At 37.3% G+C, this 16,473-nt stretch overlaps 1 protein-coding gene and 1 long non-coding RNA gene across 3 annotated transcripts in view; both read right to left on the bottom strand.

The window, feature by feature from the left end:
• LOC137488296 (uncharacterized) overlaps positions 1 to 16,473 on the bottom strand; it is a 724,224-nt gene that overhangs the window by 442,881 nt on the left and 264,870 nt on the right. The gene's annotated exons all lie outside the window — the stretch shown is intronic.
• Positions 4,474 to 7,381, bottom strand: mc1r (melanocortin 1 receptor). 2 transcript variants are annotated; one of them, XM_087291662.1, is made up of 2 exons: positions 7,315 to 7,381; positions 4,474 to 7,196 (listed from the first exon to the last, which is right to left on the bottom strand). In XM_087291662.1, exon 2 carries the CDS (start codon positions 7,121 to 7,123, stop codon positions 6,152 to 6,154), a length of 972 nt encoding a protein of 323 aa, XP_087147788.1. In that variant the 5' UTR covers positions 7,124 to 7,196; positions 7,315 to 7,381; the 3' UTR covers positions 4,474 to 6,151.

Genomic DNA, 16,473 nt, shown 5'->3' on the forward strand with positions numbered 1-16,473 from the left:
TGTTCAAATGTTTTTGAGGGTTTCTAAAATAAGTAATAAATAAATATATCTTAAACTGTGTACTTGAAAGCTACATTGTTAGCTAGTTAGCCTCTCCTCATATAACTTCTTACATTACTTTTGGTTAAGTATATGTATTTATTGGATATTGCATACTGCCATAATGTACAGATGCTAACAGTTGTATGTATCTTTCTGGCAACTAAGCCAAAATTAAATTCCATGATCTCAGTAAGGTAACATGTGCACATCATCACAGGGAATCACAAAAGCATACACAGATACACATAGCCATCCACACACAAAAGCTCCACTGTCCGGTCCCAGGTTGTGAGTTTGTTGCTAAGTATTTTTCAGAGCAGTGTTTCCACCTATGAATTTATATTTGAAACAATAAAAAAGTTTGTTGTCATGAGATAATTATAACAATAAAAGATTGGATCCTTTGGTTTTTTGGTGTTGCCAACTTTATTTTTATTTTTTATAATTATTTTAAACTTTTTATTGAGATTTGACACAGTTTTTAATTATTTAAAACTTTAAAATTAAAAATAATTATGTTGTGTTTCATTTGCTGATCTACCTTCCTGCAGATTTCAGTTGCTATACATATCAAACACACCTAAACCAATTAATTATGACCTGAACGCCACTTGATAATTACAGGCAGGTGTGTTTGATATGGGTAGCAACTGAAATCTGCAGGAAGGTAGATCTCCAGGAACAGGATTGAGCACCCCTGCTATATACCATGGGGGTCAAACTCCAAGTTCCTGGAGAACTGCAGCGCAGCAGAGTTTAGTACCCACCCTGCTTTAACATTACCTGTAGATTTCTAACAAGCCATAATTAGTTTGATCAGGTGTGTTTAATTAGAGTTACAGCTTAAAGTCCCGGTCACACTGCACTTTTCTCCCTATAGACTTCCATTCATACGCATGTGAGTACTGCTGACCTAGAATGATAGCTCATGCGACAAATTTCATAATTCGCAGCATTGGAAAGTTCAATCTTGGAGAACGCTGACATGTGAAATCACATCATGTGATTGCTTGATACCAATCAAAGATTAAAAAAAGGCTTCTCTAGCTTGCTTTTTCAATCTCTAATTATTTAGTTTAGTTCTAACACTTGCTTTGTTTAATTCCACTTCGCAGTGCCGTATGACAGAATTTTGCATGCTCAAAGGTTAATGTGACCGCAGCCTAACTGTGCAGACCTGTAATATGCAAGACAATATTTATATCTGCTGATTTCTTAATTTTGTTATACTTTTTCTGCTATTTATTTGTTTGGTGCCAAAACAATAAAATAAATTTGTCTGAAAAATGTTATGCCTTCTATTTTTAAATAACAGCTAAGAATACTGATTAATTTTAGTAACACTACAATAACTATATATGACATATACTATTAATGTGTATGCAGTATAATGCTGTGATTTGTAACACTACAATAAAGTAATTAACTGTACACAGTTTCCAGTTAGTTACCACTGCTGCTCTATTACAGTAATTAACTGGCAACACTGTTGCCAGCTACTCACTGTAATGGTTCGGTTACAGTAACTAACTGGCAACACTGTTGCCAGCCACTCACTGTAATGGTTCAGTTACAGTAAATAACTGGCAACACTGTTGCCAGCCACTCACTGTAATGGATCAGTTACAGTAATTAACTGGCAACACTGTTGCCAGTTACTTACTGTAACCGAACTTTTACAGTGAGTGGCTGGCAACAGTGTTGCCAGTATTCTAACGTAAAAAAACCCGGTAAGGTCTAACAGTGTAGATGCAACGTGCAGTACCCAGTGCTTTCTCAGCTGTTTAATGCCAAAAGCTTTTTTTGTCTGTTCTGACTAGGGATTAGCTATGCATTTTTATATTCGTGGATGAACAGCAGAATTTGGTGGTGAGTAGAGCTTCAGTATACCTGTCCAATCCTGTTTCTATCTTAGATTTGCACGATTAATTATTAAAATATTGTGATTCAGACACCCTCACAACCTTAATTGTAAATTATTGTAATTAAAATGTTTATTTATACTTTGCCAATCACAGCAGTTCATACAAAAAGGCATTTGACCTAGAGAGAGCAAGTGTGTTTGATTAAACTGCTTCAGCCTTTTCAAACTGTATTGATGTGATCAGGGGCGCTGCTTAGTGGGGCTAGGTTAAAACATTTTTAAAGGCCATCGCAAATTTTGGTTCTGCAAAGATACTATGAGGGGGTCCTTCACCCCCTCGCATAAAATAATATGCCAGAGTAAATGATGGTTCATTTATGGTTTATGGCTCTAAACGCATGTGTTTGGCTTGCCTTTCCGTGATGAACGAATGACTAAACGCAAATGATTAACTTCTACCTTTATGCGATGAACAACTCAAAAGACTTGAAATGAACGATGCCACCTGCACAAATGTGCGCTCGCACGGATGAACGAATCTCGCCCTGAGAGGACTCATAGTTCCCCAAATGAACGAATCGTTCAAGAATGACCCATCACTATCATTTTCTTTTTTGCTTAGTTCCTTTATTTATCCGGGGTCGCCACAGTGGAATTAACCACCAACTTATCCAGCACATGCATGCCCTTCCAGTTGCAACCCCTCTCTGGGAAACATTCATACACACTCATTCACTACGGACAATTTAGCCAACCCAATCCACCTGTATCGCATGTCTTTGGCCTGTTGAGAAACTGGAGCACCCGGAGAAAACCCACGCAAGCGTGGGGAGAACATGTAAATTCCATACAAAAAAGCCAACTGACCCAGCCGAGGCTCAAACCAGCGACCTTCTTGCTGTGAGGTGACAGCACTACCTACTGCGCCACCGCATCGCCAAGAATTAATATACAATATATTCATATATTTTCCTAGTGTTGGGTTGCGGCGGGAAGGGCATCCGCTGTGTAAAACATATGCTGGATAAGTTGGTGGTTTATTCCGCTGTGGCAACCCCTGATTAATAAAGGGACTAAGCCGAAAAGAAAATGAATATAAATATATAAACTGTCACCCTTTTGATCTAATATAGACATGAGTCATTTTGGGAATGATGCAACAAGTTTTTCACACCAGGATTTGGGGATCCTCTGTCATTCCTCTTTACAGATCCTCTCCAGTTCTGTCAGGTTTAATGGTAAACAGCATTTTTAGACAGCCATTTTTAAGTCTCTCCAGAGATGCTCAATTGGGTTTAAGTCAGGGTTCTGGCTGGGCCATTCAAGAACAGCCACAGAGTTGTTGTGAAGCCACTTTGTTGTTTTAGCTGTGTGCTTAGGGACATTGTCTTGTTGAAAGGTAAACCTTCGGCCGAGTCTGAGGTCCTGAGCACTCTGAAGAAGGTTTTTGTCTATGACATTCCTGTACTTAGCTGCATTCATTATTCCCTTGTTTGCAACCAGTCATGCTTTCCCGGCAGCTACAAAACACCCCCACAGCATGATGCTGCCACCACCATGCTTCACTGCTGGGACTGTATTGGACAGTTGATGAGCAGTGCCTGGTTTTCTCCACACTACTTGGCATTAAGTCCAAAAATGTTCTATAATGGTTTTATCAGACCAGAGAACATTATTTCTCACCATCTTGGAGTCCTTCAGGAGTTTTTTGGCAACTTGCATGCAGACTGTCATGTGTCTTGCATATGCTGCCGTAAGGCCCTACTGGTTTAGAGCTTCAGTGATGGTTGACTTTCTACAACTTTCTCCCATGTCCCATATATATACTTACTGATAGAAAGTAAGTTGACCTACTAAGTGACCTGTTTTTCTTGCCGGGTTGTAATCTAAAGCATTACCAATCTTTGGCTTAAATAGTAGTATATGTAGTGATGATCTCCCTATAATATAAGAACTGCACTATTCTGTGTCTGTTAATCTGACAAAGGCACTGTTGTTTGGTGTAAGTTCAGAAGTGTCCTACTTTGTGCGTGTGCGCGTATGTGTGCGTGCGTGTGCGGGTGTGTGTGTGTGCGCATGTGTGTGTGTGTGCGCGTGTGTGTGTGTGTGTGTGAGAGAGAGAGAGAGAGAGTATTAATAGAACAGAAGTGAATAGCTTCTGGATCATCAGTTAGTTTAAAAAAAGGAACCATGTGCTTTCCATGAAAGACAAAAATTAGTGGCTTAATGAAATGGCATGTGGCCCTGATGGCTGCCATCTCTCAAATCGGTTTTCTTGCCCAAAGTCACATCTCAAGCACGTGGAAAAGCTTGTGATAAGCTTAAGTAACTCCAAAAAGGAAACCAAGTAAAAAGAGTATCTAATGAGTTATATAAGACTGATAATAAACCGATAATAGATAAAGGGGGAAATGAATTACTTCAAATTTAAAAAGTTCCTTTGATTTAAATAAGAAAGTTTAGATCAAATAAATAAGTCGTATTTTCTGATTATAAATGTAACAATTTTAAACTAATTAGGTTTTGTCCAGTGCTTTTCAGCACTGAAAAAGAGACACACACTTGTTAAACAGTAAATTGTTTTGTTTTTTAAAGAAAACTAAATTAAATTACAGTTAGCACAACAACTGAAATACACAGGTTGTTCGATTACAATTATTCCTGTAATAGGCAATTAAATGATTGTCTGCAAAATCGATCATCATTATATAAATGGGTATTTTAGATTAAAATAAACTTGACAACAAAAGAACACAATTGGAGACATCACACATCAACAAATTTATGCTTTTAGGTTGTTAGCTGTATAACTTTATTTCATATACTGTTACATGAAGACAGGGAGGTTAACCTCTCTCAGTAAATTGATTTCATCACTTACAAGTTTCTCTCCTTTTTATTATATTTATTGTATTTATGAAAAGTGAAGCCATTTTAGAGGTTACAAAATACAAAGGACTATATAAAATGATAAGATTTTCTTTGAGACAATTTAGTATTTATTTATTATTTAATGCATTATCATGGTAAATCAAGTTTAAAGAACTTAGGGGAGAGTGGGGCACAAAGTAACACTTTTTGATTTTGGCCAAATAATGAACAAAGTAATGGGGTAAGACAAACCATATTTTTTTACCAACCACACATAAGCCTCTCCTAAAATGCGCTTGAGCATTATGATCGCCGGACCTATGGTTTCTGTGCAGTATTGCCAAAAGTGCCTGGAGTAAAAATGTTGCAATTTACCCCACCCACAGGGCAAGTTGTAACAGACGGGGTTAGTTGTAACACATGCATTTAAAGGCAGATTACACACAATTAATTTAAATTCAGTTTACTTTGAATAGTAGCTATATATCCTCAGTAGTTGGCTCATTTCTTTTTTATTCTACATAGCACAGTATGTTTATGTATTTACTTGTTTATTGAATGAACACATTTGAATCTATTTGCATTATTATCCATTTATCCATTATTATACAATGCATTTATTTGCATTATCAGCTAAAAAAATTTTTTCTAATAAAACAATATTTTCTATTAAAGAACATTTTTTATTTAAAAAGTTCTCAACATTACACTCAAAATTCAAAAAATAATTTTGTTAGTTTAATTGGTGTCCAACAGTGTGTGGCTCAATTGACACCCTGTTACAACTGACCCCGCTGTGTCATGTTTTCCTTAAAACCGTCTAGTAGTCACTGTTTGTTTTTTACATCTTTCAAAATGGTTCCATCTTTTAGCCTAGAAGACGGTGATCCCAACAATATAATATTTTACTAACATACTTTTACAGATTTTTTTAAATACATTTTTTTTACTATAATAAAAAATACATTTATGCTGCAAAAAGAAACCCTCTGTTTCTCATCCAAATTTCGCCGAATTCTTTCAATAATTGGCAAGAAGGTGTCTGCTGACAGTGTAGGTGAAAACCTCGGAAGCATGCCATGGTTAACCCTGAGCAAAAACCTTAAAATTTCGTGTTACATTTAACCCCGTATTATTTGTGCCCCGCGCTCCCCTACTTCATATTGTAGCCAAATTATCAGGAAAAGTAATTCAAAATGTTTGTGCCCAAAAGCTAAAACAAAAGATCTAATTATCTCAGTAAACATCACATTGTATTCTCTGTAAAATTAGTGTCACAAGACGCAATACTGCAATAAAAGGCAACATTAGCAGATTGAACATTATACTTTTTTTAAGCGTCAGTAATGACAAGCAAGCAAGCGAAATAATAGCTTACACTGCAAAGCACCACGAACAAAAAATTAGTTCTTTGAGAGTTTTGCGCAGCTCCTGACTGCGGTAAGCGTAAATGAGAGGGTCTATAAGCGAGTTGCATATGATAAGAATCAGAAATAGGTTGAAATGGCTGAAATAGCACTTGCAGTAAGGGTTTGTGGGACAGGTGAGAATTAGGATGAGGTGGAGGAAGAACGGTCCCCAGCAGAGGATGAAAACTCCAAGCAGGATAGTCAGAGTGATGGCTCCCTTCATGCTAGTGGTCTGCCGACGGCTCTTATGGAGAGCCGTGATGCGTCTTGAGTGGACATGGGCCAAGATGAACATGTGCAGGTACAGAACCGCCGTGAACACCAACGTCACGCCGAAAAAAGTCACGAGACAGGCGATGACCGCATTGTCCGTGTGATAAACGATAAACAAAGAACTAGAGGTGATGCTGGCAAGCCACACCACCAAGATGATGCCCACGGCGCGCTGCGTAGTCATGATACTGTGGTACCGGAGTGCGTAAAAGATGGTGATATAACGGTCCGCCGCAATGGTGCACAGAAACGACAAAGAAGACACAACAGAACTACATATCATAATGTCAATAACATTATCTAAGTGCTGCAACATTTTTGCGGTGACCAGCAGTAGCCCATGCTCCGTCAGTAACATAAACAACGTCTCCACCACATTACTGACGCTCACTAGCATGTCTGCCACCGCCAGACAGCAAATAAAATAATACATGGGCGAATGAAGATTCCTGTTCTTGATGATTGCCACAACCACCAAGATGTTTTCTACCAAACTGATCAAACCGAGCATTAGAAAAAGTTCCTGAGGGATCATAATCTGGGCGATCCCTGTGACATTTATGTCGCTGGCTGTTGAGTTGCTGTTTAAAGTGATATTATTGTCAGCATTATACATATAGTCCATGTGTTTCATGCTGAAGTGATGGCGCGAAGAGTCGTTCATGCTCCTTAACTCAGTGTCTGCCCTTCCACAGTCCTTTTGAGCTTGATAGAATTTTCGTTTTCCTTAAGCACACCTTTCATATTAAAAAAAGACAGTTCTGTTTAATTCACCACGATCAGTTCCAGAAAGTCCAACATTTGTTCCCCCCAAACGAATAGGTAATAATAAGAATTCAGCACAAGCAATTTTACCTTTGAAAAAGACTGCTGCGCACAGTAGCCTACAGTCGAAGTCCGAGAGCTTGCGTTTTTCCCACTGGGCACCGCCTCAGATTTCTAATTTGGTAACTTCCTTGTCAAATTATTTAACTTGTCGGTTTTTGTTAACATTCTGTCAAATTCAAATGCATTTGCATATAACAGTCATTTGATTTATACAAAGCTTATAATTTTTTTCCTCACAATAAATAAAAAGTTAATAATAACAACAATAGACAGAAAAGCAGGAGTGCCTTGTTTTGTTCCCATCTTTAACTAAAATGGAAGTGATATATGCTTTTCTGAGCTCTCCATGGTCGTTCTCTTCTACATGTTTTACAAGATCCAGATTATCGATATGATCTTATGAATTAACCTTTAAATGTCATAATGATTAAAAAGGTCGCATTTTTATAAATGTTTAGGTGTCTGGCTCACATGGCGCCCCCAAAGAGTGTTCTTAGGGGTGGCCAGAAGAGGCCACACCACACAAAAAATAATGTATACAGTGTAATGTTATATTTTTGTTTCTGGTAAATGAAATAATGTGGTTTAAATTAATTTAATTAATTACTCTTGAAATATTGCAGTGTATTAAATAATGATAATTAGTAATTCAGCAAGTTCATATGCAAACCAAATAAAATAATGAAATATATGCCATGTCTAAAATTAAAGAAGATGAATGAATTATTAAAACGGATGAATGAACAAATTGTACAAAAGGCATTCCAATATGAACACACACTCAGTATATAGACCCTAATAATATCAATCGTCCATATTCTTTTTTTTTTCATTGCTGTCTATTGAAGGCGTGTGCGTGCTGTCAAGGACGATCGGAGAGGGGGAGGGGCAGTGCTATGTCAATGGCACCAATCAATCCAAAATACTTTAGTAGCTGCACTGTATTCATTCATTCATGTATTTATTTAATTTTTTTTACATGTATGCACGTACATTTAAATTAATAATATCAACATTTGGGTGGCCACAGGGGTGGCCAGAGTTTACACAGGGGTGGCCGTGGCGCCCCTGCTGGCTCAATGATAAATTGACTTCCAGTTCTCAGATTGTCTTTTATAGAATTGAGAGCAACATTAGGTATTTAATTTCATTTAATAATTTTGTTAATGCATTTGCTGCTCTAAAACGTTCAGTAAAAAGTACACTTTTATTAGAATTGCACTATAAAGTAGGGATGCACTGGTACCATTTTTGCAACTGATCCGACCATGGAAAAAAACTGTATCGGACCATACAGATCGTTAGTTGTTACGTGTGTGTAGTTTTGTACTTGGTTGTGTACTTTTTTTAAATTATTATTAAACATAATACAGTTTCTATAGTTCTGCAATCTGAGTTATAGAAAATCAAATAACATCTCTTTATTAGTACACAATCACTACATTAGAAAAATATGTAGGCCTAATCAAAAATGGGCTCGGGTTACATTTAACATACAATTGACAGGATGCTTTTGCATAATAAACTTAAAATTCTAATTAAAAACGTTTGTTTTTTCATCTTTCTCACTTTTACTTTTAATAATCACCAAAAGCATTCCTGAAATAATTAATTTAAACTCTCAAATGATAAGTAAAGCAATCCATCACAATCAAACAGAGAGAAAAATCAACAAATGCACACATAAACTAAACATATCAACCATGGATGTCAGTTTTTACAAAATCCCATGATCAATTATCATTTAACTTAACAATCAATTAATCGTTAATCACCACTCCCTCATAAACACAATAGATTGAGTTTTGAATGATTTGATATATTCAACTATCACCCAAGTCTTTTCCATTCAGAGAATTAGTTATTAATAGCCTAGCCTAGTCCTTAAGGGTTTCTGTTTATAAATACATCATTTACAATCAAAGAATCATTTTATTTATAAACTATAAATAAAAAAAAGTTAAGACATCTTAAGTAATCGAACATTATATGTAAAAAAAAAAAAAAAAAACCTAGTAGGTTACAGGCTAAATAGGAGCCTCATCAGAGCTGAACATCACTGCGTCTGTTTAAAGCTTCTGTAAAGAACAGACCTAGCTATATATGAGAGATGACACATTCTTAATAAAAACTTGATGCTTGCTGTCAGAAAGACTACATTACATTGTAAAAAAAATGTCAGTGAAAACTACAGTTAAAAACTATAGGTCACACTTTATTTTGATGGTCTGTTTGTTGAATTTAAGTTACATTGCATCTACCCAACCAATTTTCATTAGATTATAAGTAGACTGTTAGATTGTGGTTGGGACAAGGGTTAGTGTAAGTTGACTTGTACTTGCAAAGATTCTTATAGTCATTTACATGTCTGTTCAGCAGCAGTATCATAATAAGCAAACCAAAATAGTTAATCACTGTATTACATACTTTAAACCACTGTAATAAAAAAAAACTGTATATAACAATTTTCACTCTCTTACTAAGTAAAAAATACAGTGAAAATCTATCATTTTAATTTCAGATAACTTAGATAATTTAAAAAAAGAAAAAAAATTCTTTGTGAAATAAATGAAAAAATACTGTAACTTCTCAAGCAAGCAATTACCCTAAAATCAACCTTATTTATCCATTCAATCCATTTGGCTTAGTCCCTTTTTTAATCTGGGGTCGCCAGAGCAGGATGAATCACCAACTTAACCAGCATATATTTTATGCAGTAGATGCCCTTCCAGCTGTAACCCATCACTTGGAAACATCTATACACACTCATTCACACACACACACACACACACACACACACACACACACACACACACACACACACACACACACACACACACACACACACACACACACACACACACACACAACACAGACAATTTAGCTTACCCAATTCACCTATACTGCATGTCTTTGGATTTGTGGGGGAAACCGGAGCACCCAGAGGAAACCTATGCAAACACAGGGAGAACATGCAAACTCCACACAGAAATGCTAGCTGACCCAGCAAGGGCTCAAACCAGCAACCTTCCTGCTGTGAGGCGATTGTTTTATCCACAGCACTACAGTTCTGCCCTATGAACAATATAATTCAGTGTAAAACACATTTTATGATGTGTACTATAAAATTTACAACACAAAACCTTCAAAAATTCAATACACATGTTTTTACAGTGTTACTACAATAACAATCTGACTTTATTTGGTACACTTACTAGTACTGGGTTGGAACCCCTTTTGCCTTCAGAACTCCCTTAATCCTTCGTAGCATAAATTTAACAAGGTACTGTAAATGTTCTTCAGACATTATGGTCCATATTGACATGATAGCGTCATGCTGTTGTTGCAGATTTGCTGGCTGCACATATATAATGCGAATCTCCTATTTTATTACATCCCAAAGGTGCTCTATTAGATTGAGTTCTGGTGACTGTGGTAGCCATTTGAGTAGAGTTAACTAATTCTCATCTTCAAGAAACCAGCCTGAGATGATTCACTCTTTATGAAATAGCACGTTATCCTGCTGGAAGCTGCCATCAAAAGATGGATACACTGTAGTCATAAAGAGATGGACATGGTCTGCAACAATACTCGGGTAGGCTGTGGCATTGACAAAATGCTCAATTAGTACTAATGGATCCAAAGTATGCCAAGAAAATATCCTCCACACCATTACACCACCACCCCCAGCCTGAACCGTTGATACAAGGCGGGATGGATCTATGCTATTTATGTTGTTGATGCCAAATTCTGACCCTCTGACTGGATAAAGAGCACACAAACATAGTGACAGTAATAGGTACTGTACATTGTTATGGGTCAGTTCTAATATTCTGCACAAATCCATCAATTTTGCTTTTCTGGTTGTTCTTTCTATGAATTAGCTATGTAGAAGCACTGTCCATGCGTGTTTCCTTGTCGGTTAGTAACACTTTATTTTATTGCACAATTAGTCTATCAGGTTTTTTGGCTAAAAAAGAGAAATCACGATTTAATTAGTTAATATTAGATTATTTTTCAATTTCATCTCTCCTGCTGTGCATGAACTAAGCTGTTGAATGGTAAGCATATGAGGTGCGTAACCTAGCTTCAATTTTGATTAAATAATTTTCTAATCTGTAGCCCATTATTTGGTAATATACCCCTGTAATGCAGTCCTTTTTTGTCTGGCTTTCTTGGATATCTCACCTGTTTGCTAAAAATGACTAATTATAGGGATGCACGATATATCAGCGGCCATATCGTTATCGGCTGATAAATGCTATTTTTAAGATTATCGTTATCGATCCGATGTCTAAATTAGGCCGATATCTTTAAGCCGATAAATTACGTAATTGTACAGACCTGCGTGCCGCGCACGCATGGGCGGAACTTGTTCAGACTTGCCCAGTGCACTATAATGGATCTCTCCCACACTGTTTATTCCTTCAAAGTCTGTCATTTCTTCATGTGGTATTGCTGTGCATTAATAAGTCAGTAAATACCCATGTTCCTTATCATTGTAGATGTGTTTGACTGAGTGTCATTGTGTATTTTGCTTTAAATCGCCTCAGGAAAAAATATTACATGTGTAAACCTTTCCTGCTCCGTCTCTTTGTTGTGTAGAAATAGTAGGGGATCTTAACTTATTACTCTAGGGCCGAATAATATTAGTTTCGTGGTGAATTGCCTTCTCTTTTAGTTGCAAATGGTGAATGAACGAGGACACATGTAACTTGGTCCAAAATATTTTTACTTTCCGTGTAGTACAACAAATCAGTCACCTAAAATAGTCTCATTGCCCAAAAACTGTTCCTCCTTTCTCTCTCCCTCTCCCTCTTTGCTTTACACACACACCCCAAACTGCAGCTGGACCCGCACATTTTACAACACGTGTAAACATAACGGTTGTTTGTAATCTGATTATTTGTTATTATCAATGCGTTGATTGTCATGTGTTGTTGATGTAAGATGTGTTCAGTTTGATCGGAATATTCATATTGATTATAAAGAGCGTGCGAGCTGTCACCGCGCGCACACACACACTGTAGCACGGGAGAGAGGTGAATCCAGTCATAGAGGCTCTCGACCAGCCGCTCATTCTGTCTTTATATTCAGCTTTGTGTTTGCCATAAAGTCAGCTCAATGCAGGTTTTGTATGAAAATCTGACTCTGATGGCAACTCTGCCTCTACAATTAAGTGAAACTCACAGCGGTTTATCATAAACTTTTCATTAATCATTTTCCCCGCAATTAACAGCAAGAACGAGCTGTTAATTGTTGATTGACAAGCAGATCCTACATGTTCAAAAGAATTAAAAATGCCAAATAGGATGAATCTGTGCTGCCTTTTCTAATTGTACTATATATATTTAGCTGTTCGCTTGTACGGTGGCTCTGAACTGTCAAAACACTTCTAAAAAAGACTGTTTTCTGACATGACGTATTTGTACATGTGTACAACACTGTAACCTGTTTTATTCAATACCATTTGAGCTGGTTTCAGTCCTTAGTGCTTTCATTTTCATCTTATTTAAATATATTTAACTTGCTTGTTGATTAAATCCCATTTTGTTATTTAACCTTATTAATTTTATGCAACAGTCAAGTTGCATGTTAATTTGCTATAAAGAAAAGGAAGTAATGTATTTTTTGCATGCTGATTTATGTGAAATCGTGAATAAGCTTGACAGGTGTAGCAACAGTAACTAAGGAGGGTGGGGCTTAGCGAAGGGTCATTTCTTCCTCACATACCATAAATTTGTCAAAGTACATGTCAGCATCTGGAACATGATACGTGTTTTATATTAAATAATCTTAAGATTTTAAACCATACTATAAAAAAATGTATTATACTGTATCTCTATGTGTCACAAAATAAACATTCTAGTGTAATTTATTAGGCAAATAACAAACTGAAACAAATGTGTTAAGCATTTTTTAAGCATAGCCTAAGTAGTTTTAGGGATCCTTTTTAGGGATCCTAATCCTTTTTTAAGTGGTTTCATTACTTTCTGATTTATACATCTACATGTATTACATCTGATTTAGGTTCACAACTTCCATCCTACAACATGATACGTGTGTCCAGAGTGAGAGCATCTGGGTGATGATGATGACACAGTCTATCGCTCAGCTGTTCCCTTTGTTAACTCCAATGTTGAGTAATAGCGAGCAGCGCCTAACTGGTCGAGCAACTCGTCAGTTCGCGGCATTGGATGCGCATTAAATTTAGATACGCTATTTAATTTGCGATAATCCATACAGAACCGGATTGTGCCGTCTGTCTTAGGAACTAAGACGATCGGGCTGGCCCGGTCACTGTGTGATTCTTCTACAATCACATCTCCCACATTTTTTCCAATTCTTCCAGAATCACTTTTTTTTGTATTCAGGCGGTCTCGATATGGTGCTAAATCATGTTAGTACGACCGGGCAGGGGTGAGAACACGCCTGTGAACTCATGTTGTAGGAGCTGGACATCAGCGAGCTTGGCAGGCGAGAGATGATCACCTTCTGTGACACGAGCGCTCGGCCGATTACAGCCTCCGCTCTCTGGTCCGAGGTCATCCTCGACCGTAATCACCATTGCTTGTGCCATCTCTTCCGTCTCCTTTCACAGCTTTAATGAGTTAAGATGATAAATTTGTCATGCCCCACTCCTGTCTGTTCGTACCACCTCATAATTGAGATTTTTCACTCGCCGTGTGACCTCAAACGTCCCTTGCCACTTGGCGAGTAATTTAGAGCTGGAGTTGTTCCTCCATATTTTTTCATCGAAGTTGTTCACAATACTTTTCCATCCCCAGAGTTTTTAATGTAGTCAAATGTTTAAAAATACAAAGCTTTGAATGGTCTTTTCTGGAAAGATTCTGTAACGTCCTTGCCTGTATGATTTTTTTTTTTTTCAATTTACTAGTAAAGTCGTTCCAGGAAACAATTTGGATATTTACTGGTATCATTAGCCGCATTTCCACTATCAGGCCAGTGCGAGCCAGGGCTTATATCGGGCCAGGCCGGGCCAATCGCCTGGGAGGTTGAGCAGTGAGGCCGAAATCATGTCGCGTTTCCACTGTGGGGCTAGTAGCTCGCAGCGTGTCACGCAAACCCCGCCCCCAGAACATCCCCCGAATCGAACGTCACTCAAACCGCCCACTTCAGCGAGAATCATGCAGATAAAGCACACCATCACATCATCACGAAACTATTAAAATTAGGACAACCAAAACAAACAAATGACACGTTACTGTACAGCAGTACAACGCATGTCTATACGCACATGCCTGTGTGTTTTCATTCATCATATTCATTTACTCGCCGACTGACTGGCATCGAAATCCAGTGGTCTTGCCACCAACGGAGGGACCCGGAGCGCAGGGAGCGCACACATCCATAATATAACACCACATATATATAATTCTCCGTTAATAACTCGATATAAAATGTTTTTTATAACATCCTCTAGACAGAATCTGTCCAACATTCATCCCAAATGCTCCGGAGAGAACTGAAACATGATTATTTACCCCCTATAGGCTTTATGACACTTAATAGGTGATTCCCTTTATTTAAAGATGTTGCTTATTATATCTTAAGTAAAGGAAAGTGTTCAGTGTTTCAGCACATAAGAGCAGCACGTAATAAAATATAGCCTATATTTCGTTGCGCTCAGCAGCTATGCACTAATAAAGCTCTTTATGTATTTAAAATGTCCTTTTTTAATTTTACCACGTCATATAAAAACATGCACACTTGCTTGAGGACACAGAACACATTTTGAACTTGCAGTTTTTCCCGTCAAAAAAGTGCTGCGCGGCTGCAGACAGAAAAAAAGGTCGCCTAGTTTCTGCGTTCACTCACCCCGAAAATGCTCTGTTTGCATGATTTGATTAATTTCATCGTATCCAAATACTTTATAAATAATATTTAAAACATTTTCCGGTGTTTATTTATTTTTATTTTTTTAGAAAATATCTAAAATCTTTTTTTCAAAGAAGCTTTTGAAAAATGAAAGTTTAATATAAATTTGAAACTGTTTGATATAGTACCTAATTGTTATAGCTATAGCTTTTGTTAGTTTTATATTGGTTTATTTATTTAATGTGATTTTATTATAGGCCTATCTAATATTTGTAATTCTTTAAATTATTTCAATATAGGGCTATTTTATCTAGATATGACACTATTGTTTTGAGCCTACAAAAGTGGACATGAAATTTGTAAAGTTTAATGTCCTACTGTTGTATTCATATAGTGTATTATCTTCAAAATAAATTAAAACAATAAAAATAAAAGAAAAAAGCCGCTCGCGGCATCAACAGAGCTATGAATGGAGCGCTCTTTTCCTCTGTCTCACACACATACACAGGCATCTAAACGCACAAAAACACACACAGTATTAAACTTGACAAAACCTCTTGAAAACCTTTACTGTCTGCTGTGTCTTTAATATGGTGTAAAGATTATTATGCGTTATTGAAACATCAAAGATGCAGCAAAGAAAGATCATTTTATGCAACAGCCTTACATTTAAAAGAGAAACTTAAGGGCGATCATATGCAAAAAAAGACCCCAGCCTATAATTTGTTCCAGATGTTTTCTTTCCCTTATTTATTTATTTGTTTGGCGCATGTACTCGAGTGCGATCGGAAAACTGTGCCCGCCTCTCCTTTCACTCCGCCCCGAAGCCCCGGCTGGCCCTCCTTGGCCCAAGGTATTCGGCGGGCCGAAAAAGGCTGGCCGTTGGCCCCGAGAAAGCCCCGCTTTGGCCCGATTAGGCCCCGGAAGTGACAGTGGAAACGCCACTGGCCTTGGCTCGCTCGCTTTAGGCGCGATAGTGGAAACGCGGCTAGTGTGTGATAAGGGCTGGACACAATGTACTGGAAAAAACAGATGCATTGGGTGTCCTGGGCTGCAGCAGTGAGACACAAAATTATATCTTTTGTCAGCATCCATTTATATCAGGGATGTGCGGTCATGAAAGGCAGTGCCTCACCTATCATTATTCTCACCTGCCATCATGAGATGTATACTAAAGTTAAAATAAATATTGGCTTTGAAAGTAAAAAATTAAGAAATAATTTTGCGTTATTTGCTCATGCGCAAATGTGTTATATTCACATAAATATGTGGCATTATAGCACATTTATTTTTACTTATTCTTTTATGTGTAAAAGTTCTGCTGTATACATTTCTTCTATCTTTGAC

This window comes from Danio rerio, chromosome 18 (assembly GCF_052040795.2).
Source record: "Danio rerio strain M-AB ecotype USA chromosome 18, GRCz13ab, whole genome shotgun sequence".
Classification (NCBI taxonomy): Eukaryota; Metazoa; Chordata; class Actinopteri; order Cypriniformes; family Danionidae; genus Danio; species Danio rerio.

Coding starts and splice junctions, on each gene's coding strand:
- mc1r (XM_087291662.1), bottom strand. CDS start 7,123: ATGAACGACTCTTCGCGCCATCACTTCAGCATGAAACACATGGACTAT.